The sequence below is a fragment of the Protopterus annectens genome, chromosome 1.part0 (genome assembly GCF_019279795.1).
Source record: "Protopterus annectens isolate FY-2018-M chromosome 1.part0, PAN1.0, whole genome shotgun sequence".
In the NCBI taxonomy this organism is placed as follows: Eukaryota; Metazoa; Chordata; order Ceratodontiformes; family Protopteridae; genus Protopterus; species Protopterus annectens.
In genome coordinates, this window is record NC_056725.1 from 1,561,769,470 (window position 1) to 1,561,793,560 (window position 24,091).

General features: G+C 35.7%; 1 protein-coding gene across 1 annotated transcript in view; it reads right to left on the minus strand.

Moving 5' to 3' along the window:
* Positions 1–23,776, minus strand: part of PRKN (parkin RBR E3 ubiquitin protein ligase) — a 4,754,857-nt gene extending 4,731,081 nt beyond the window's left edge. Inside the window, exon 1 of the mRNA XM_044073232.1 lies at positions 23,594–23,776. Within this exon, the coding sequence (XP_043929167.1) occupies positions 23,594–23,776 (183 nt within the window). The remainder of the gene's footprint in view (positions 1–23,593) is intronic.
* Between the last annotated feature and the right edge of the window lie 315 nt (positions 23,777–24,091).

Consider the following 24,091-nt stretch of genomic DNA (forward strand, 5'->3'; position numbering starts at 1 on the left):
ACAATAGCTCAGACAACATGTCCTGAGCAACAGCTAACCTAGCCTCTCCTCAACCAGTTCATCCTCCACTGGCTATGTCTCAGATGACTGGAGAATGGTCACTGTTGCACCACTACACTAGGATAGTCCCATAGATGACTCTGTAAATTATAGACCTATTAACCTTAATACCCTCATCTGTAAGGCCGTGGAATGAATAGTTGTAAACAATTCAGCTTTTTTGAAGACATATCCTGTCTTCTCATCCTAACTGACTTCTTCATCTGATGCCTTCACATTTAGTTTTAATGATGATCATAATGTTCTTTCCAAAGGTGATATATATATAGCCTGGCTGCCCTCTTGCTTACCACAACAAAATGCAGGTAAATTCTTGATAGACCATCCAACAAAAATACAGATAGATTAGCATTAAAAATTAGCTTTACTGAGATACAGAAGTGTGTGTGTGTGTGTGTGTGTGTGTGTGTGTGTGTGTGTGTGTGTGTAACTTTCTAGCTACCCCAAATTAGCTTTTAATATCTCTAAATATTTTTCGACTGCAACCTTCAGAAACCTTGTAATAGGGACTTTCTCATGTAGCATAACTGAAAACACTGATGAGAAAAGTCAATCAAAACATTTTCTGAAACTTACAAAATTAATAAATAAATGGATGGTACTAAAGTTACAAAGACAGAAGACCAGATATTTACGTGCCTCAAATGTCTCTGATGTATGGGATTATAGCAGAATCCAGGGTAATACAAAAGAATTAGCTGTGCTTTCTTCTGATGCCTCTGGTCTTTAAGTATCCAGCAAAGTGGAATCCAAAGATGCATAATTAGATCCTTAACAGGTACTTGGCTTTGAATAATAGCAATGGTTCTCGGTCTTCATTGAGGAAGGAACAGAGGAGTGAATTCCCTGACTAGCCTCAAGAAAAGTTGAAACATTGAATGTTCTAGTAGAAGTTTGTGCCAAAGTCATAAGTTAATTGAACTGGCTACCATTCCTTAACAGGAGATATAGAGAGTGTCACAATTGTAGATTTTTTTTTCTTTATTTCATCACCTGTAAGAGAACTGTATTACTGCATGGACATCATCTGCTGAAATGACAATCATCCTGACTATTGACTTTCTTATCAATTGCCTATGTAGACAGATACTCTGCTGCAGATGAAGGTTGTTTGTTGCTCTGTATAGTAGATATCAACAATCCAGTCAGTCAATTAATTTAGGTTGAAAATGTTGCTGCAATGTAGTCAGAATGATTTAAACATGCACTACTAGGACCCATATTTTTTTACAACTACTAAAATGCTTTCTATAGTATTCATTTGACTATCTTCGTCCCAGGCTGTAAAATCTTCATAAATAACTTTCCATTCATGCATTCTGTATCCCTGAATGGTTGCATTTAATTGTGCTAACTATATATGACAAATAGGGGACATATAAATCAACTTCTTGTCCAGACATGCTGCAAAGAACACCTGTGTTGCTCATTTCTTTGATATGTATGCTAGCAAGAATACAACTGCAACCATTACATGCTCAGCATCCACAATAAAAAATAGTCGTTGGTCAAAAACAATCAGATCAATACTGATAACGCAAACATTTATTAAAGTCTAGCAAATAAACAAAATCACTTCTGTCTCAGTGGGGATCCTCCAAACTGAAATGCTTCTGCAGTAGAAACTCAGAGCTTTTTTTCTTAGATATGCTGTATGCACCACCTGCAGTTTACCTTTCTTCTATCCTAGATTATTCTAAGACATGTTGTAATATTGTTTATATGCCTTAGAAACTTAGCAGTTTCAGTTTTTTTCACCAGTTGTAGCACTTCTTTCTTGTTTTAAAGAGAACAGTGTGTACATAAAAATTGCAGTATTTATTTATATTACAATGCAATTTAACTGCTTAATGGCACACACTAGTCTTGTTTCTTGAAAGCAGTGCTGCTTGTGGGAGATATCCAGGTATGAGGAGCTAGTTCTGCTCAGCATCTTGCAGGTGCTTCATAGATGACAATAACGATTTTAGCAAGGAGTTTTTTTTTTTTTTTTTTACTAGTCAACAAGACAAGACAAAAGCATGGATGTTATTGTTGGCACCAAAAACAGCCCATTCTGGTACCTGTGTTGCATCTGTCAATATGCCTTCATGTTGCCATGGAAAACACAGTAGCTACTGACTGTAGTTATTGGTTATAATAATCTCAAATAAAAAAAAACAGGTTAACTCACTGTATGGATGGGTAATAAGAGACTGTTTATTGGATCAGTTCCTATTTAGTGTTTGGCTTTGGCATATTTGTCATTAGTTCCAAATCTTGTGAATTTCATTATTTATTCTATTTTTTATACCAAGGACTATTCTAGTGAAGATATACATTTCTTTTTTTTGGCTTATTAATTATAACAGTCCTGTACTGCATTCCTTGTTTTTCTAGTTTGGGATTTTTGTCCCTTTAAACTTGTACAGTAGAGAGAAGTTAATTGAGTGTAATATATTAAATATTGTTTGCTCTTTTTTATTTTCATGTATTAATTTAATTATCAATGTTCATATAAGAATCCAAACTAGTGAATCATGCCATTAAATCATGCATTTATGGGTCAAATTCTGTTCATAAGCTTTTGAAGAGATAATAATACACTGCTTAGGTCAGCAGATACATCACATGGAATTCTTTAATTGATTAGGCATAGGTCTCACATTAACCTTTTTTTTGAAAATGGTCACATTGGACAATGCTCTATCTACCCAAGATGAGAGATGCATGCAAAAATAAAACAAAAGGCACAGTGCTTTAATAGTTATGCTGGCATTAGTTATTCTACTTCTGGAGTGAACACTGTCTCTAATGTATTTGGTATGAAAACACGTGACAGGATGTAACAGCTGGACTAGCATATCAGTACTCAAAAGAAATTAAGCATAAACTTTATGAGCAAAAATCATGTGTATTCACATAGTATTATGGTAAGCAATGGTAACAATAGTTAGCTGTCTTGCTGTATATAGGTATACCCTGACTTTTTACTAGTTTTCAGTCATGGTAAACCAGTGACCCTGATTTTATGGGTCTATATCAGAACATCGAATGATGAAAATATTGAATGCTCTAAAGAGCAAAAATGCTGGACTCATTATACCCCCTGCTAAATATATATTCCAACTCCGAGATCGCACTACAGTGAGGAAAGGGCAAATATTCTGATCTTCACTGTACTGCGATCTAAAAAAAGCACTTTGAGGTATGGCATTTTAGCTCTTTAGAGCGTTCGATATTTTCATCATTCGATGTTCTGATATAGACCTGACTCTATGGCCAAATAATATGGCCAAATAATGGGTCTCAGTTCAGATGTTTGACTCTCATATCTCAGCCTTAGTGTCAGACAGTGGAAATCAGAATCAGATACCGGAATCTAACACTGACTAATGTTAGCCATAGTAGGTAATGGGATAAGGCATTACACATTAGGATCCAGGGTCTGAAACATGTCTTAGCTATCTCTGGTCTTTGTTTACATGCAGCCAATGCCAATGTCTGATAGCACAGTTTGCAGCAGATGATAAAATCTGCTGATATAATGCTGGAATCAAACGCTGAGTAGTAAGACCCACAGTTGGTAATGCAGCCTGAGGCCAGCAGGTGCAATTAGAGTCATACAGTGAAATGTGCTGTAATAAATATGAACCACACAATAATTTAATAAAAAAAAAGAATGACTCCAAAGTCTTCCTGATAGAACACTGCCTCCATAACAGTATGTAAGATCAAACTGCTATCTCAGACCCCCTTGGATCTTACTCAGAATTACAACAATAGAATCTTTATTTTTATTTATTTATGGCTATGTACCATGGCAGAACACTGATCACAAATGAACATTTATAGTAACAGAAAATGAGGTTAAATACTCCAATTATCAATGTGATAACTGACAATATTCTACTGGACACAACCATTAAACCCTGTTGTAAAGATTTAACACAGAAAGAAACAGACACAGAAAGAAAAAATAGTTTTTTGTTTTCTCATTTTTCATCTAAAAAGGTCAGTTTATCTGTCAGTTTACTCTGTAATGCTAGAAAAAAAAGCACAGTTTGAATAAAAGCCTTATTTCAGAGATGAGTAGTTAAGAATTCCCTGCCATAATGTTTGCAGTACATTTGAGAACATTAACTAACAGGATTTAGATTAGGACTGACTTTTATTTGGTCAATAATCAGTGACTGGGAGACCAGCTTAATCTTAGCTCTTCCAGTATGAAAAAAGAAAATGAGATAATGGCTAGTAATTCTGCCGGTTGTAGTAAAATCAAGTTACTGGCTCATAAGCACTCCGCTTGGATGCCAGCAAAGAAAAAACTTACTGAGCCTGAAAGAAAATCATCTGGAAAAGGTGGAGAGAAATACTGACTGGGAAGAATCCTGCAGCTGTTCAGCAAAAAGCAGTTCAGACTCCAGCTTTGGTGCAAGATATGGCTTTCAGTAATTTAAATGAAAAAATAAATCAAATGTGCTCAGAGATGACTGAAATAAATGAAATCTTGAAGGAGTATATAAACTCAAACAACAAAAGGGTGGAAAATGAAAGAAGCTTTAAACAGCTTTTCAGTTGAACTGATAAAACAGCAAAAATTAGAGATCAAAATAAAGAAAAGACTGGCTAAATATGAGAATTTTCAAAAAGAGTTGATTTAAAAATTAAAATATTGCATGATAATTATAAGAATCAATCAGAGGAGCTTAGAAAGGATTGGGAAGAGAGCATGGATAAGCAATTCACAAAGAGACAATGGGGGGACATATGCATATCTCAGAAATATGCAACATAGTCTAGAAGATTTAGGATCTTTGCCTGGAAGTGTTTACATAGGTATTTTTATACCCCAGTAGACTCCAAAGAATTTTTCCTCAGGTGGATAGCAGTTGGAGGTGCGATGGGCAAGAAAGAGGTAGCTGGGAGCATATTTTCTGGAAGTGTGATGAGCTGGCAAACTTTTGGGATTCCCTGCAGACCACTCTGTCTGAAATGCTGGGTGAGCAGATTGGACTGACTTTGAAGATGATTTTTTTTTTGAGTTATGCTACAGAATCGGAATTGCCTTGACATAGTAAAGCCTTGCTGAGTCTAATTATGGTGACTGCCAAAAAAGCAATTATTAGAAAATGTAAATCAAAGTCTAGACCAACTTTACTAGAAGTAGTGAATATAGTAACAGAGATAAAACAACTGCAATTGGGATCTTAAGAAAGGGAAGGAGCAAACTACATAGGAACAATGGGAATTGTGTGATCAATATATGCAGAGCAGGAACAAGGTTTAAGAGGCAGGATTTAAATAAACTATATAATGCTTAACTGACAATGACTGGATGGTTTATAACTGATGTACAATGTTTACAACTACAGTTGTTTCAATAGTGTCTGTGATATAAACTATTTGTAACTAAAGTGATATCATTTTGTATGTTTTTCATTTATATAAATGTAAGATTGCCTTTGTCATATGTGTACATTTAATAAAGATGTTTGGGAAAAAAAGAGTCAATTCAAAAATGGTAGAGACAGAGGACAGAGCAAGCAACGAAAACCTGAAAATTTCTTCTGTGGCAGAAAAACTGGAAGGAACAGACTGCATTAACTTTATGAGAGCACAAATAGGCAACAGGACTGGTATTCCAAAGCAGAATTTGTTACTTGAAGGGGCACAGCATGTGCATGCTCCACATCTGGTCATGAGAAGGAAGCCAAGACCTGTATTAGTAAGGATGTACTCTTACCCGAAGAAAGAGAAGATCCTGACAAAACAGTAGCAGAAGGGCAAAGTACTACAAATTAGAGGCAGTGCAGTGTTTGTGGAAAATGATTATTCAACGTACAACAGACAGAAGAGAAGCAAATTTATCCCAGCAAGCAGGAAATGTCGAGAGGTAGGTGTGAGATTCAAGCTGCTGTATTAAGCTGTCTTCAGAATATTCTTTCCTGGATGATCAAAGACATTTTGGTGCAGAACAGGCTAAGAAGGAAATATAAACTTGTATTTAACAAAAAGTGAGCCGTCAAACAGAAGGAGACTCTACTTCTCATTCTTCCGACGAGAAAACTCATGGAGAGACTTTACCAATGAAATGTTTTCCAATGTTCCAAAGGAAAATGCTTGAGAGAAAGGAGTTGACTAGAAGAATCAGGAGTTCCTTGGACTTGAACCAGAGTCTGGGGTTGTGATGGACATGAAAAGGAAGAAGACTAGCAACACTAAAATTAGTGAATAAACATGAGACTATAAAGTATCTATCACATTTGTGAAATATGGCTTTAGGAGAAAACGTGGCTGAGAAAAACTGACCTTTTGCTGACTCTGTTAAACTTGCATGTGGAATGAATAGGATATACCCCACTTCATGTCATTAATAATTGAAAGGACAGTAAAATAGTAATAAAAAAAAAGTGATGAAGTATAATGTACAACAGTATTTGTATAAAAATGCCATGATATAAACTGCATGTTATAAACAAAAGCAGTTTGGTGTAGTATGTAGTCAGGGGAATCTAAGCAATATGTTTGAGTTAATATGCTGTAATCCTGGGCCGTTGGGTGGGGGTTGGGGAGTAAACGTCTACAGATTCTATAATATATGTTAAGTGGAGATGTTTTCTCTTACTTTTTTGTAGGTGACTGTCTGGACAAATGTCCCTGGCTTAATTTAAAACATGTTTTTGTTTAAGCATGACAGCTTTAAAAATAAGTAAACACTGTGAATGCAGTAAACCGTTTTCCTTTAGCAAATAAATGTTCAGTGGGAGTTGAGAGGTCTGGAGCTGATGACAGCTGTATAATGTGCTCTTATGTTTCCATGGAGACAAGCTTACTACAGATGTAGGTAAAAATCTCTAGGCTGGTCATTGTTTGCTGAGGGAAATGTAAAATTAAAAGGTACAGAGGCAAGCAGCTCTGTGAAAAAAGTTTGAAATTATGGGAAGTGAATAAGAGATAGCAGCTTTCCAGGTACCTAAATGTTCAATGCATACTGCATTTATTTATTTATGTAATTATTTATTTATTTAAATAACCAGTGCACATTTTCTTAAGGCTAAAAGTTAATGTTTTCTGAAAAGAGTACAAGAGCTAGTTGTTTCACATCTGGGAGAGGAATAGATATAAGACAAGAGCATACTGAAATTAGTGTAAGTAGGAACACTGGCTGTAACATGTTCCTTAGCATAGATGACTTTAATTTTAGGTTAGGTAATGCCAGTGGGTGCCGCTGTTGATTTGGGGTCAATTATTCCTATCAGGGATGTTAAACTTCATTATTTGAAGACATACATAGTATTGTGTGTTTGTTTTAAGTTAATAGGCTATAGGGGTGTTCTGAGAGTTTTCCATTTTTTGTTTAAGGGACCTCATTAAAACAAAATGTCTTGTAAAATGTGACAATTTCAAATGAACATGACAAGAAACAGCTGTATAAAAGATCAACCTGCCAAATATTAGTGAGTGCATGTAACACAAAAAGTGAAAATAAACATTTTAAAAAGCTGTCATACATAATTGGGAATAATAACTTTTTACCATAATGGTTATACTATTCATATTATTCTGGAACATTAAAAACCTCTCAGGTATAGACAAAAAGTTAAGAGTATTAAATTATACTAAGAAATGCTCAGTGTAAATTTATTTATTTGACATTTGTTAACTGGGATAGTCCATCTGAGAAAAAGCCCTTTTTCATGGGAGGCCTGGGGAGAGTACAAGTAAGCAAGAAAAATTTACAAACTTGAAGATGAATACAGTGAAAAATATACAATAAAAACAGTTAAGCGAATGTAGATAAAGCTCCACAGTACAATGTAGTAAGAGGCATTACAACATTAAAGAAAAAAAAACATAGCAAAGAAATATACAATAAAACATTTGAATGAATTTACATTACACACTGGGTACAATACAGAGCAGTTGTTAAGTGAGTTACGGTATTAGGGAAGGGAGGAATAGAGAGAGATACATTTGGAAAGAAAAGAACATGTGAATTTGATAAAGAAAGGATTTCAGGGTGGACATTCAGTATAATATTGGGGACAAAGGAAAGGGGGAGTACATACACTAACTGCTAGAGGAGCTACAAAAGTGATAGAAGAGGGAAAAAAGATAACAATGGTAGATTTGTGACAGGTACTACTGGCAAGAGAGAAGGATTATGCTGGCATGCATTTATATTCCACCTAAAACTGCTATAATAGAACTTAAGAAAATTTGCGGAGAAATAATCAGCTTTCAGCAGGGAATAATAACTTATAGTGACAATGTATATGGGGGACATAGAAGGGAAAATATAAGAAAAAAGGGTAAAGTTCTGAAGATATGTATGAAAATATTTGGTATGGATGACAAACTCAGTAGTAGGAACAGGAGAGAATATACATATTATTCTCCAAGGAACAATAACTCAGCTAGACAAGACAGAAATTATATTTCACATAAACAAAGCTTTGACACACACATACAACAATAAGTTTAATTAAATTAGTGGCTATATGAGGGCTAGAAGCCAGCTATTTCAAATCATGTACCAATAAAAACTAAAATGTAAATGCAAGGTAATGAAGTAAAAATGAGACACTGGCACTTCTTTACCTACATGAAAAAAAGAAAAGAATTTAAGAAATGGGTAGTGGAAATTATATGAGATTTATTTGGGAAGATAGACATTTCTTAAGAAGTTATAGCTACTGAGTGGGATAAAATGAAAGGGGTTTAATAAAATGATAGAAATAAAAGAAAAAGAGATGTGGTTAAGAAGAAACAGGAATTATTTGGAGGGGCTGACAAAGGCTTAAAGTATTGCAGAATAAAGGGAATTTCACAGAAGAAAAAGAGGTACAACTGCAAAGTGCTAAAGTGAAAATAAGGGAATATCTGGATAAGTTGCATGAGTTTAGAAATAATGCTAAGCAACTGTTTTTGATAACTCCAGAGCGCAAAAACTTTTAGCAAAACATCTTAGGCAACAGAAAGTAGAACAGGTTGTTGCCAAACTTTGGAAGCCTATACAAGGAAAATAACCAGAGATCCTACAGAGGTATTAGAGATATTCTGGACATTTTATGAACATTTGTTTAAAGCAGAGAAATGTGGAAATCAAGAAAGAGCACACATGGAAATATTTATGAAAGACTTAAGTATGCCAAGGTTAGAGGTAAATGAGGCTTAACAACTGTAAAAGGAAATGAAATAAAAATGGTAGCAGGCAATCAATTTGCAGAAAAGTCACCAGGAATAGATGGTATTCCTGTGGAAGTTTGGAAGCTAGGAAGAAAGTCATAGAGATCTGGAAGTTTTAGGACAGGAAGCACTAGCATCCTGGAAGAAAGTTGTGGTGGCTGTAATACCCAAGGATGGTAAAGACCCATCAGACCCAGCCTCATATAGGACCATTTCAATTTTAAACCATGATTTTAAAGTGTTTATAATAGCTAAAAGATTGGCAAAGATGTTGCCACATATATATATATATATATATATATATATATATGCGTGTGTGTGTATTATATATATATATATATATATATATATATATATATATATATATATATATATATAGATTCATTTTAGAAGCTCGAAATACTGAAATATCGAAATTCAGTATTTCAAGCCCATAAAGTAGAATCCTGAGAACAGCGAATGCTCAGAAGTGTGAAATTCAAAACCTCAAATACCGGCGGTTTTGAATTTCGCACTTCTGAGGTTTCGCTGTGGTTATGGATTCAGATAAGTGTGTGTGTGTGTGTGTGTGTGTGTTTGTGTGTGTGTGTGTATGTGTGTGTTAAGGGTTTTGGGTTGTGGCTGTGGTATGTGTCAGTGTGTTTTGTTGCTGTGATGTGTGTGTGTGAGGAGAATGTAGCTTGTGTGGTGGTGTTTTGTGTGTGTTTGTGTGTGGCGCGACCTCGGCGTGAGATTATTTAAGTAGGGGGGTGTGGAGGGTGCAGGGGGCTTGCTTTTATGTAGTAGAGAACTTGTGTTTGTGAAGCACAAAATTCAACATCTCCGGTGTGCGATATATATATATATATATATGGATCAATGTGATTGTGTGATGGGAAGGCAAACATCTGACATTAATTGAACAATGGTGATCCACAGGGAAGCAGAATATAAGAAAATGCTGCTGTTGTTGGTGGGTCTTGATGCAGAGAAAGCATTCAACAAAGTAAGCTGGGGTTTTATGAGCAGGACAATGGAAACATTTGCATTTCCTGATACAATGATATGGTTAATTAAGAAGATATACATGGGATAGGACTCCAGAATTAAAGTGGGAGGGTTCCTCTCTGACAAGTGGTATCCGAACAGAGGAAGCAGGCAGGGGTGTACTCTTCCCCCTTTGTTATTTCTTTTATAGTTAGAGCCATTGAAAAAGAAAATAAGGGACTCAGAAATTCAAGGATATAATTGGTATGGTGATCAAGAAAAGATATTTGCAGACAATATTATTTTGTACCAGAAAAAACTAGAAAGGACCATCTTAGTGCTGTACAACAAGATTTGAGGCAGTTTCGAGTCTTTTTGGAATATAAAATTAATGAAGTTAAAGCAAAGGCTATAGCTGTAAACTATATGCACACACAATAATTAGTTCAGCAATACCCATATTTATTGGAGCAAAATAAAATGAAGAATTTAGAAATATGGATTAAATAGGCCTTTGATATGGCAGCTAAGGATATGTGGGAAGAGAGTAAAGAAAAGGTTACACTAAAGTGAGAAAATGGGAACTCTTGTTTATGGATATTGACAGCAAGATATAAGCAAGTAAAAATGTTTTAAGCCCCTTTAGTTTTATATACAGGTCAGGCATATTTTTACCAACCAGGGGAAAATTGTGGACAATAACTGATAAAGAGTTGAAAGAATTTATCTGGAAAGGGAAAAGGCAAAGGTTAAGTGGGATAAGTTGATCTTTCCAATAGGACAAGGTGGTTTAGGATTACCTGATTTGAAGAGATATTTTAGAGTTACACAGCTAAGCCTCATATATATAGCACGAGCAGAGAGCTATACTTCAAAGAAGAAAGAGCTGATGATGAAATGGGGAAATTCAAGAAATAAGTAAAGAGTGGGGTTTTAAATGCAGACTTTAAGGAAAACAACAGTAGCCACACAGAATATTATATTCATAAAGTAGCTGAAAGCATTCAAAGAACTAAGCCAACATGAAAATGGAGAAAGGATAGGGGAAGACTGTAATTAAGGGTAAACAGAAGAGGCAAGAGGAGGCTGAAATTTACTCTAGGAAGCTGACAAATCAACCAAGGTATTAGGAGAAAAAAAATCTAGAGGGAAAGGTAATAGAATGGGAAGAGGCCAAGAAGATATTTGGACTACAGGCTAGAGACTGCCTTCCCTAACAGGGACTGATATCAGCCTATAGACACAGAGAAAAGGATAGGGAGTTATTAAGTGAAACCCTACTCTGGTAGAGTTCTTAGCTGAATACAGAACAGAAGCTGCTGTTAAAAAAGGGATAATTAATAGGTTGCATAAAATATTGCACAATAACCATAGGAATCAATCAGAGCATGTTAGAAAAGATTTGGAAGAGAGAATGGATAAGCAATTCACAAGGAGATAATAGGATGATATATGTATGGCTCCTAAGGACGCAATAAAATCTAAAAGATTTAGGATTTTACTTGGAAGTGTTTACATGGGCATTTATTTTTATATCTCAAACAGACTACAAAGAATTATTCCTCAGGTAAACGGCAAGTATTGGAGATGTGATGGGAAAGAAAGATATAAATGGGAACATACATTTTGGGAGTGTAATGAGTTGTAATAACTTTAAAAAATTGCCTGTGGAGTACTTTGTCAGAAACATTGGTTGAGAAAATGGATGTAACTAAAGAAAATATTCTTCTAAGCTAGCACACAGGATCTGAATTGCCTAGACATCAGGCCTTAAGTTTAATCCTGGTGGCTGCCGAAAAGGCAATAACTAGAAAATGAAAATCAAAATCTAAACCAACTGGATCCAAAGTAGTTAATATTGTAATAAAAGAACTGGAGGCAAGTTACAAAGGAAAAATGGACACTGCGGGAACAATACTTGCAAAATAATGTTTTGGAAGAGGAGTGAGGTTTAAGGGAAGGCAGGAACTGAGGAATTTATATAATGTTGATTATAGTTATGCAAAAGAACAAATCTGATGCATAATGTGTAATGGGAACATGTTGATATGATTTGTTTTCTTCCTTATAAATGCATGTTTGCCTATGTCTTAAGGAATAGGATATGCATTGTGCAGTGTCCACGAGTGCAGGAGATGGACCCCAAGGAGGTTAATTGATCTAAAGAAAGCTCAGCTGGGTTACTGCATCTGTATTTGTTTCTTTATAAAGAGCAGTACAGCTTTAAGAAGGCAGTCTGCATTTGACATCAATAAGGGACTTTCAGTATCACTGATTCTGTGAATTAACTGTAATATAACGTGTAAAATTTTTTGTATCCTTTATTATTGTTACATTCTAGAATGGTTACTTGAGTAGTTAAGCTTTTTTTCTTGGTGTTCTGAACATATTCAGCTTGACTTTAATGGTCCTCAAGGGGTATAGCAAGCAATTACTCCAAAGAGGATGGGCAATACAGGAAAATAACAGACTATCTGGGAATGTTGTATAGCCCAACACTACTGGCAAAGTACCTCCTATCCACTTCAATGCTCATTTCCTTCTACAAGGCATTATTTTGCTTAGAAAATGAATTCCTTTTTTCAATAATGCACAGTACAGTATTCTGAATTTATAATTTATGTTAATTTTAATAAACAGTTTTGACATAAATAATCCTTTTTTGTTTATGACTATATTTGTTACATTTGTCTAATTTCACATGTATATTTTGCAGATGTTTTCTTTATACCTACTAGAAACTCTTACTGTGTTAGGAATCCCCAAATATATAATATATTTATACACACACACACACTTGTGTATAATTAATATATATATATATATATATATATATATATATATATATATATGGGTCTACTTCAGAATGTCGACCGTTCAGAATCTCAACTCCATATGAACGACATTCCGAAAGACCAACATTCTGAAATAGCACCAGTTACTTACCTGTAAACACAGTAAAACTGTGTTATGCAGGGGGGCAAGCCCTCCCCACCCCCTGCTACTTAAATATTCTCACTCCAAGACTGCACTACAGAGCAGGAAAGGGGAATCTCCCAGTCCCACACTGTAGCGGGATCTCCGCTATCATTTGTCGGCCTTTCAAACGTTCGCTCATATGGTGTCAGCCATATGAGTTTCGAACATTTGAAAGTTTGAACAAATGAAGGGCTCCCATATATATATATATATATATATATATATATATATATATATATATATATATATATATATATATATATATATATATACATATATATATATATATATATATATATATATATATATATATATATATATATATATCTATATGGGTCCCCTACACTAGACTGAACATTCACATTACCGACAAGCTTTCACCCAAGACCAGTTTTCCGACACCTCTAATCGCCAACACTGCACATTATCGGCATGTGATACACCAAGTGTAGCATGCGACTGTAATGCTGCAGTACTGACGTATAAAAGGAGATATGTTCCAGTACGTACCACATAATCATGGTGGAAGTCGTGCTACCAGGTTCAGGAGTTATTGGAAATGTTTAGCCTGTCCTTTCTCACAGGGGTAAAGAAATGCTGCAAACTGAGGGATATTTATACCATTTAGAATGCAGCAGGAGAAATAAGCGGTATTGGGGTTGTAAAGATAAGAAGATTTTTGCAGTGTAAAGGAAGAGCTGTAACTATGAAAGTTACAGATAGAGATCAGCTTATTAAATCTGTGTCTCATGATCATAGTGGGGACCCCAGTGAGGTTATTTTTACTCGTAACACTCCCTGTTAGTACAGTTTCTTTAGTTATTCCTTTTAGTAATATAACACATTTGTATGTGTATTTGCAGTCAAAAAATTTTGGAATTTAGTATTCAGTGAGGAGCTGAAAAAAGATTTGGAGGAGTTTCCCATTATTACTTATTCTAAAGGGAAGCCAAAAAACAGACTCAGCTGAAGGAAATGCACTTTCTCAAATGTGTACGACTCCACAATCCTTTATTGTACAAAAGATTTAGCTCTTTCATCCACTAATATACGTGGACTTCATCAAAATAACAGCAGTCATTTACACATCCCTTATATATGCCAAACTGGCGCCAAATATCTGCAATAAAATTACTTTAGTATTAAAGAATTATACATTAAGGGTATTTTTGAAATAGGGATGAGTAGAGTTACATTGAGTCACAACTTAATGCAGAAATGTGGATGTTGTAAGGCATGCAGGTTCATTCTTACAGGACCATATGCTGTTGTTTATCAGTCTGGTTGTTCGATTCCCTGTCGAGGGAAGGTGAATTGTAATAACACCACACTTAGTTTATTTAGCTTTATGCTCTTCCTGTGAGGCCTACTATGTTGGTAGAACAAAGAGGAGGTTAAGGTATAGGATCAGTGAGCATCTTTATGATATTGGGAAGAAAAAGATGACAAATGCCTTGTTTCACCATTCCCAGGTGTGCTCTAATTTTAGAAAATTCACCTTTTTTGCTATTGATGGGGTTCCTGTAACACGTTTAATTGAGGGTTTAGATGTTACCTTGTATTACAAAGAATTATGCTGGCAAATGAGGCTTAATGCCACTCTTTTGCCTGGAATTAATGATGGTATTTCTAGCATATTAAAAATTACAGCTGCTAAGGTTTAATTATTTTATTACAAGGTAATGGTTCCCCACTTTTTATTTCTGGTTTTATTTTATGTTTATGATTTGGCCACTTTTATTCTTGTCTATCCACGTTATATCTATATTTATGCCTCATTCATTATTATGTTCAGTACTAACTTTTTTGTCAGTCCAGTGATAAAGCAGATTATGATTACGGAATTAGTGATTTAATCATACCATGGTAGTTAATTAACTGCATTTATTGATTGGTCCATTGTAATTGGATGTGTGCATATTTTGCAGTGTTTTTGTAGTTCTGCCATCTAAAGTGGTCTTTATTATAAGACAAAAGTGCTCAGGTGTGTTCACTGGAAATAAATGAAGCAAATAAACAGAAGTCCCAAGAATAAAGTACCTCGCATGAGTAAGTAAAGGCCACAAAGAAGCAAACAGTGAGTGCACAAACACGGCTCCCAGGTATAAAAAAGTTTATTGCAAGAATAAGCGCTTTCACATCTAAAACGATGCTTCATCAGATTCATATTAAAGACTCTTCAAAAGCTCCAATATATCTCAAACAATTACTGTAAACCAGCCAATCACATTCTTGATTAAGGTGGGAAGTTTGTAGGCTCTGTCTTTTGACAATATTTTCAAATATGTGGGGGGATGCATACTATCCCTAGATAAAAGAGTATTTTTCTTACACTCTTTTCTAAAGATGCTAGTAGAGATACCATTAATGTCTCTAGAAATCTTAACATCTAAAAATTCTATCTTATCAAAAGACCAGTGATATGTAAAATGTAAAAAATCCATGCTATTATTCAAATGACAAACAAAGCTTCCAGGTCTTCTGCTGACCCATCCCACAACAAAAACATGTCAGTGATTGTTTGAGATTTATTGAAGCTGTTGGAGTGCCTTGAATATGAATCTGCTTGCTTCATTGGAAATAAAGCCTTTTTGTCATTTGTTCTTCATCAACCTTTATTTATTTTAATTTATACTGAAGAGAATATTTACTTAATGTGTTTCATGCTGTGTCTAATTGGTATCAAGAAACATCAACACACACAGCCTTATCCAACGTTTAGCAGCAGAATTTACATTTTTAGGTGTCTGGTCTCCCCACCATTTTCATGTCCGAGGATTGCAGACACACGGAATGGTACATCATTGATTATTTAGTTTAGCTTAATTTATTAACCAGGAGACTGGACTAGCCTGAAGATTCATTTCAGCCACATCCCAGGCCAAAAGGCAATTACAGGTACATATTCAGATTAACTGTAAAAGATAAAGAATTTGGTATATTTACATAAGCAATGTATAAGAAAAATGAGAAGAAAGAACAACAAGGAAGTTAATTTTAATCAGTTAATTTAAACAATGGTTGAATAAAATGTTTACAAACAAATATATTCTTTAAAAACTTTTTATTAAACATAACATTCTTAAAAAGTAACATGCGAAGCATACTGAAACAGAAAAAATAAAATTTCCATTGCCATCTTCATACAGTATACATAGATTTCTGTTTACCAAATTTCAGTTATTCAAAATGTTACATAAATTACTCAGTTCCTGCCTTTCCTTAAATTTTACAACTTTTTCTAAACATGACTGTGCAAATATTGTTTCCACAAATTCCATTTATTTGCATGCTCCCACATTCATTTCCTTTATTTCTTTTCCAATATTGAATACTTCACTTATGGTTGGTTCTGACTTTGATTGTCTAGTATTTTTCTATCTGCCAAGAACATTAACTTATTAAGACCTTACTATGTCTAAGCAATTAAGATCGTATACCCAGCTCAAAAGAGTATGTGTCTTAGTTACAGCCTATCAGGACTCTATGATTTTTTTAAAAATCTGCCAAACTCTTTATATTCCCATAAAACATGCCATCAGTTACTTCTTTCTTTTCCATCTCACCTCCAGCATTTGCTGTTTACCTGAAGAACATTTCTCTGAAGTCTGCTAGGGGTATAAAAATATTAATGCACATATTTCCATGCACAAAATCCTAAATGATTCTAAAGAAATACAGTCCTAAACAAATGCTAGAGTTTTATTGAGTTGAATCTTGTTGGAAAAGCCTGTGAGGTTTTTAACTACTGTCACTGAAGTAGATGCATTTAGATTGCTATGGAGTTGGGATTTTAGGTGTTTATGGAATTGTGATGGAGTGTCACAAAATCCTTTGTGCTAGGTATTTTAACTATGTTTTTTTAATTATTTTACTTATATTTTATGTTGTTTCTAATCTGCAGCATCTGCCCACTGTTGTGTATAGTAATTTACTTGATGAATGTTACTAACAATTGAATTATCTTCTCGATTAACAATTATTTAAATGTATGTTGTTTGGTATCTTTCTTACACTTATTTATTGCCATTATGCCTTTATGTTACCAAGTTTTTTTTTATTTTGCAGCTTGATATGCAAACTGCAGTTTAGCAGTGGCACGCAAAAAAGTGAGCTTGAGTCTTACCAGGCTTTCCCTGCTGAAAAATATCCCCTATGGAGTACGTCTGGCAATATGTTGTTTTACTTTATCCTTTTCCTGAGGAACTCTATCATGGTTAGACCCAGACAGGGATTAGCCTATTAGTTCAATCCAGAATGTAATTCCCATTAGTGCTGCGTTTTCTCTTCTAAGCATGTCATCAAAGGCACTTCTGCATGAAAAAAATATTTTCACACTGAACAGTTTTCTCATGTATTACCACTTCCTCCATGCCCAAGGAGGTGGAGAACTTTTAGAGATACTGTTCTGATAAAAGACTGCTGTGCAACAGGAGATGTTTATTACCTGGAACTGAGACAAAGTAAAATAAGCAGATCTGGAACATAATTAATGTTTTTACAAAGTTCCACTATAATAAATAAAATGGAGAGAAACATACTGATTGTGGACAGAATTGTATGCCATTACAATACTAAATGCTTACTGGATACTTTCTCATTTATGCCATGGAGACAAAATGAACAACCCAGCTGAAAGCAGAATAACTTGCTGTCACATTTGGTGACCTCAGAATTAGTTACATTAGTTAGAGATAGTAATGTTAGTAATGATACTGGATCAGATGTTCTCAATCTTTAGGTCTTAACCTAACATGAGTCATATAAACAGGAATTAAGGCAGCCACATCAGAAAGGTTTAGCACTTTCTTTGAGATAGTATTAGCTCTTTGATTCTGCAAGCTTATCTCAATCAACTACTTTCTCATTACCTCCCAAATCTGTGCTTCATTGCCAGGTATCTCTATCACATGTATTAGAAAGGCTAAAATACATTGGTGACACAGTTAAGAGTACAGAGATTTATGCAGCCATATTTTTTTAAACTGCAGTCAGGAAAATGATGAAAATTGACTTCCATTTTGCTTTCAATGAAAGTATTCAGGTCTGAGGACGTGGGAGAAGTCATAGGGGTCGTACAAAGTAAAAACCAGCAGAGCCACTAAGCAGATCTGGTATGGACAACATGATAATGGAATACTGATTGTGAAAATCCCATGTTTAGAAAAACGTATGCTAGCATTTACTTGATATACCGCTTGGAATACAAATTAGTGTATACAGATGCACTAAAGAAAACTATCAACAAAACTATTTCACTAAAAAAAATAAGTGCAGGTTTTGATGTAGGTCCTATAATGTTGGCATACAGCCACACCATGAAAAAACACGAGCATACAATAGCAAGCAGCTGTTCTAAAAACCTTTCATGATGGCTCAAATATATCTGCAAACCTACCCATCATCCAGTCCCTGTATCACTGCACCAGGTGCACCTGTGCCATTCAGTACAGAATCTAATCTCTGCCAGACTAAGCTTGCTGCAGACTCTGTCCTTAAGTAGATTGTACCAGATACATGCTGGGGTGGATGCAAGCCTCTTGCATCTACTTCAGGATGTAATTATCACACACCCTGCCTTAGAATACATCCTGCAGCCTGTATCATCCGTACATTGTGTCAGCCACAATAACTTTCCAGCAATAAAAGCACTATGAAAATGCTAACTGTTTCATTAACAATCTTAGAGAAATCCTGAGGGTGAGATACAGTCTGCATATGGCTGTACATTTAAAAAAAGCCAGGATCAGAAGATGGAATTAGACATGAATTACAAGAATCAATCAAGTTGTGTGTAACACCCCCAGATTCAGTTAGAAAACATTAGATAATGCTTTCTACGTTGCTTTCACAATGCTTTGGGCCAGGACAGGCGAACCCCTGTGGTCAGTTAGGAATGGAGAAGTATAACTCTAAGCTTCAACTTTAGTAGAGTAGATAGTAAACTTCGGACTCAACACGACTCAGCAAACACTTTAAATAAAAAAATGTATATTTTATTTGGTAAGCGCTTTCGCGTACCTTCCTGTACGCTTCTTCAGACCATGAATATTACAACAAACTAACAGCTTTTTATACAATGACATAAACACACTTGATTGTTTAATAACAATTAATTAAACACATTCAGCAATTCAGTGAAACAATTAAGACAACAACATTAAAGGGACATACTCTAAAAACACTTATTCAGAAGGAGCTTGAATTCCTATGTACACTGAAAGGATGCTAAGCCATCACTATATAATAGATAAATAAATTGATTTGTAACGTATATATAAATCAAAAGGAGCTGAAAACAGCTCAAACATGTTACTAACAAATAAATATTAGTTAAAATTGTATAGTGTACTTAAATATGTAAATATAAGAATAAAAATAGTATTGAATATATAAATATATAAATATTGATGTGAATATATTAATATAAATAGGTATGTATGTATCATTCAAAGGTGTATCATTAAAAATTTAAAAGGTTTGTATAAATATTGTAATGAAAATGCTAACTGTTTCATTAACAATCTTAGAGAAATCCTGAGGGTGAGATACAGTCTGCATATGGCTGTACATTTAAAAAAAGCCAGGATCAGAAGATGGAATTAGACATGAATTACAAGAATCAATCAAGTTGTGTGTAACACCCCCAGATTCAGTTAGAAAACATTAGACAATGCTTTCTACGTTGCTTTCACAATGCTTTGGGCCAGGACAGGCGAACCCCTGTGGTCAGTTAGGAATGGAGAAGTATAACTCTAAGCTTCAACTTTCTGATACTTGCTAGCACTTCACTCTACCTGTGCAACTTATCTTGTCCTATGTTGATAGCCTACAGTTAATCACCATGCAAGTTTTGCTACTCTGAAGTCAAGCATGCTAGCATATATAAATTATCACAGAGGTACAACTTCTTTAGTGCAGAGGGATAAAGCTCTGACTGTGACTCAAACAACCTGACTTTGACTAGAGTCTTGAGTGACAGAATAGCCGGAGAGGGGAAGATGGGAAATAAGCAGTTACATTTTGTCCATCTTGGGTACAGGGTGTGGTGATTTTTGAACTGTCCATACAGTTACTCTTATGCCAATGACAAAGGCCTGAAAGTGCAGAAAAGCAGAAGAGAGTCTCAGGAAGTAACATGGACTTCTGCTACCCAAGCTAGTGATGGTAATCCTTCTCTGCCCATTCACAGAAGTGGGGTATAGTCTCTGGGGCAATGCAAGGACTCACATTCTCACCAAAGACACAGGTAGGGCTTAACACACAAAAGTCCCCATTGCTCACATCCTACTGGGCATGACTGAGAACACAAATGACCCTTGTGGTTGCCAGGATGATGGTTGCATCATATGGCTTACGACTTATTGGTTGTAGGGAACAATAGGCTGGGTTTCATGCGTGGAGGCTTGTATTGTTCTTTACTGGTAAAGAATTGTATCACATAAAATTACTGACCATATATCATTACGTCCAAGTGAGTGAATGTGAAGTTCTTACTAGTTATCTGATCAGGATGACCTTTACTTTCAACAACCTCAGAGACCTGTCTACCATTCTTCATGGGACTGCAACATACAATCTGTCAAGCACTCTTTCCTCTGGATAACTGTAAAGGCAGTGCAGTCTGATGTGTTACTGGGAAGAAAGCTACAATTTATGGTTCCATAACATGTATGTGTGATTGTCACTAAAAAGTGTGACCATGGAATAGCAAGTTTACATACAGACATCAAAATTCAAAACTTGCTAAAATCACTATTGAAGTGTTTCTACAGAAGGGCCTTCACCGCCTCCCACCCCTTCAATATGGGGTGCAGTACCTCCCATACCCCTACTCCTTATATATACCAACTCCAACATCACTATACCTGGGAGCAGGTGCAGTTTCAGTCTTTTAATACACCTTCTATCTATCACATATTTTAACTGCACTTCTGAGTGTTCATCACAGATGTATCACACTTGAGCCTAGTAGCCAGAATAGCTCTATGTTCTGAACAGAGCATGCAGGGGAAGTATCCAATCAGAGGACAAAGCTCTTGCTATAAATTTGATCCAAGTCCAGCACAACGGGCCTAGAATGGACAATTGGTTCTTAGCTTTCTTGCTAACCTTTGTTCCATTTTGGAGTGGGTGGGTGGAGCAAAATAGAATTTGCTGCTGCATCACTTGTGGAATGTTCACAACAACAACATTTAAAGATGGCGAGGGTTTGGAAGAGTGCTGGCAGATGCTATGAGCTTACTTCACATTGGTGTGGTCACCACAAAATTTCTATCCCCTCTGCATGCTGAGGATAATGCTTAAGTTTGCAGCATTTAGTAGTTACCTGGTCAGACTCCTTGTCAGCAAACCCATTTGTTCAGATAATAGTTCCAGTAGCATAGAGGGGTAAACCCTTGAGTATGACCCTGGTGATCTGAGTACATCTAGTGGCTTAGGCATCTGACAAAGTTTGCAGTGAGAGAGGGAGAAGAAAGAAGGGGCAGTGTCTCCCTGCCTTTATCAGGGGAAAGGCAAGGGGTTGGAACGGTGAATGATTGGATGCATAAACACAGAACTTGATACTGCTGTGGAGACCAGTGATGCCTGCTTGCAGAACCCCACTGCGAGTGGGCAGGAACTGTCTTGCTGGCTTATGTCACTTGTGGAGGGAAGAGACAGCCCAGTGCTGACAAGCATTGTGCTTTCCACTTAGAGAAAGTACTCATTCAGCATGTGGGGAGAAAAGAGGGTACGAGTATGCTGTTCCCATGGAATTGAAAGCTAACCTGCTTTCGACCATCTCACTCTTGCCAAAGGGGGATAAATGTGCTAATAAGGATCTCCAGGCAGGAAAGAATGGGCTATATGGGTGAAGAGTGAGAAAAAATCCAACATATAAAATACTAAGGAAGAACAACTAGAATACTGGGTCCATGGCAGATACTTCATACATGTGTGGCTGACACTCAGACATGCAATCCATAGTAAGTAGACACAAAATTAAAACTTGTTACATACAAAACTGAAATGTTTCTGCCATGAAAAGTGACATGCGCATGTGCACTAGTATATGTAGTTGGTGAAAAGCCTAGACAAATATGAAAGACAAAAAGGAAAAAAAAACTGGAGAAAAGTCCTATGTAAAGAAGGCTGCCTTAGTGTTAGGGTAGGAAGTAAGACAACAAAAGAAAATATGATTTCCCTTTATCGATGCAAATAAAATTGCGTATATAATTATGTTCATAACAACAAAATATTTGGTGAGCTATGATTTAAATAGCTTGGTTGGTTTTGTTGATACCTAAATTTGCTTTAAGCATTTTAACTGCTTTGATCTGCTCCTCTACAACTCCCAAGACCTAATATGCTTAACTAATTCTAAAATAGGAAGAGGGATATTCTTCAAGCATGTCATGAGACTTGCTACAGAATGATTTCCCAGAAGTCTTAAAAAAAAAAAAGATCAATTTTGCTAGTAAGAACAGGTGCCCATTAAAAGAAAGCAGTCATACAAAAAAAATGCCATAATACAGGGAATCAAGGGAATAGTCAGTGAGTCATACTGGGGGACATATAAATTCCACCCTGAGGCTATAATCTAATTTTTTTTCTATAAGCCCATCATTCTTACCATATTTTCAGCAGATGGTATAAAATAACAAGCTACAAGAATACTGAAGACAAGTCTACTTATTAAAAGATATAACTAATAAAACATAAGGTGCCTCTGTTTTTGCTGTCCTTCGATCCCTCAATAATGCCTGACAAAGATGCATTGATGGGTAGCATGCTTTTCTCGAGGGCCCTCTCTGTTCTTAACTCAACAGTTCCTACTTGAATTCAGGTTGTCAGTCTGACAAGCATCACCAGAAGAGGCATCTCTCGGTAGCATGACTTAAATAGGCACTCAAGGTTTTCATATTCCAGTGTCACTTTTTAGCATGCCAGTATTTTTTATAGCATTTGCAAAATTTTGCTAATTATATGAATGTGAACAAACTGACAAATGTTCTTCAGAGCCAGAAGTAATGCTTTTATCCTCCAGGGGTCACACTTGGGTTACTGTTCCCTGCTGCTGCAACAGCTTAACAATCCAGCTACAACAATTTATTTCTATCCTTCTTCATTAGGATTCTAACGGAATATGTAAGATAGGAACTGAACAGATACAGAAATTGTGCTTAAGCTTGCTCCTATAGTCGGTAAACATTTGTTCACTAAGCACAGCTCTCTCTCCTGCTTCCAGCTTGCTATTTTAATGCATAATTAAGAAGGTCAGAATTAATGAAGCGGTGTGGAGTAAAGTTCAAGGAATCCCCAGGCACTATTTATTCTATTAGATCTCAGGCATGAATGTCAGATTGGCAGCATTAGAGACACAAGGCATGAGGCTGGCAACATACCAGAAATAAAACTACCAAGGGAGACTTACCTGCAGTGTCAAGTCATTCCTAAGCTCTTTCCCTGCAAAAATCACACGCAACTGGTCAGCTGGAACTCCCTGTCGCTTAGCAACCACCTCCTTGAGTTGGAAGATGCTGGCGTCTGCGTCAATTTCCACTGGGAAACCATGACTTGAGTTGAACCTGACAAACACTGACCCATAACAAGACATAGAAAAAAATCATATGTATCAAATGAAATGAAATGTTATTTCACTTTTAATTTCAGCAAAGCACAAGGGACAAATCAATATTTGTGCTTCAAACATAAACCTCAAACACAGTTACCTAAAGAAATAGGAAGGCTTATTACACACACTGTAAGCAAGAACAGCAGAGATTAAAAAAAAATTGTCAGTTCAGTGCATCAATACATTTGCCTGCTAAAAGTGCACTTCAAAACCTAACTTACAAAAATGACTGTGAGGTATAAAATGCTAGCATGCGCAATCATTGTATGAGTAATCAATATTTAGCTACTGAAACAA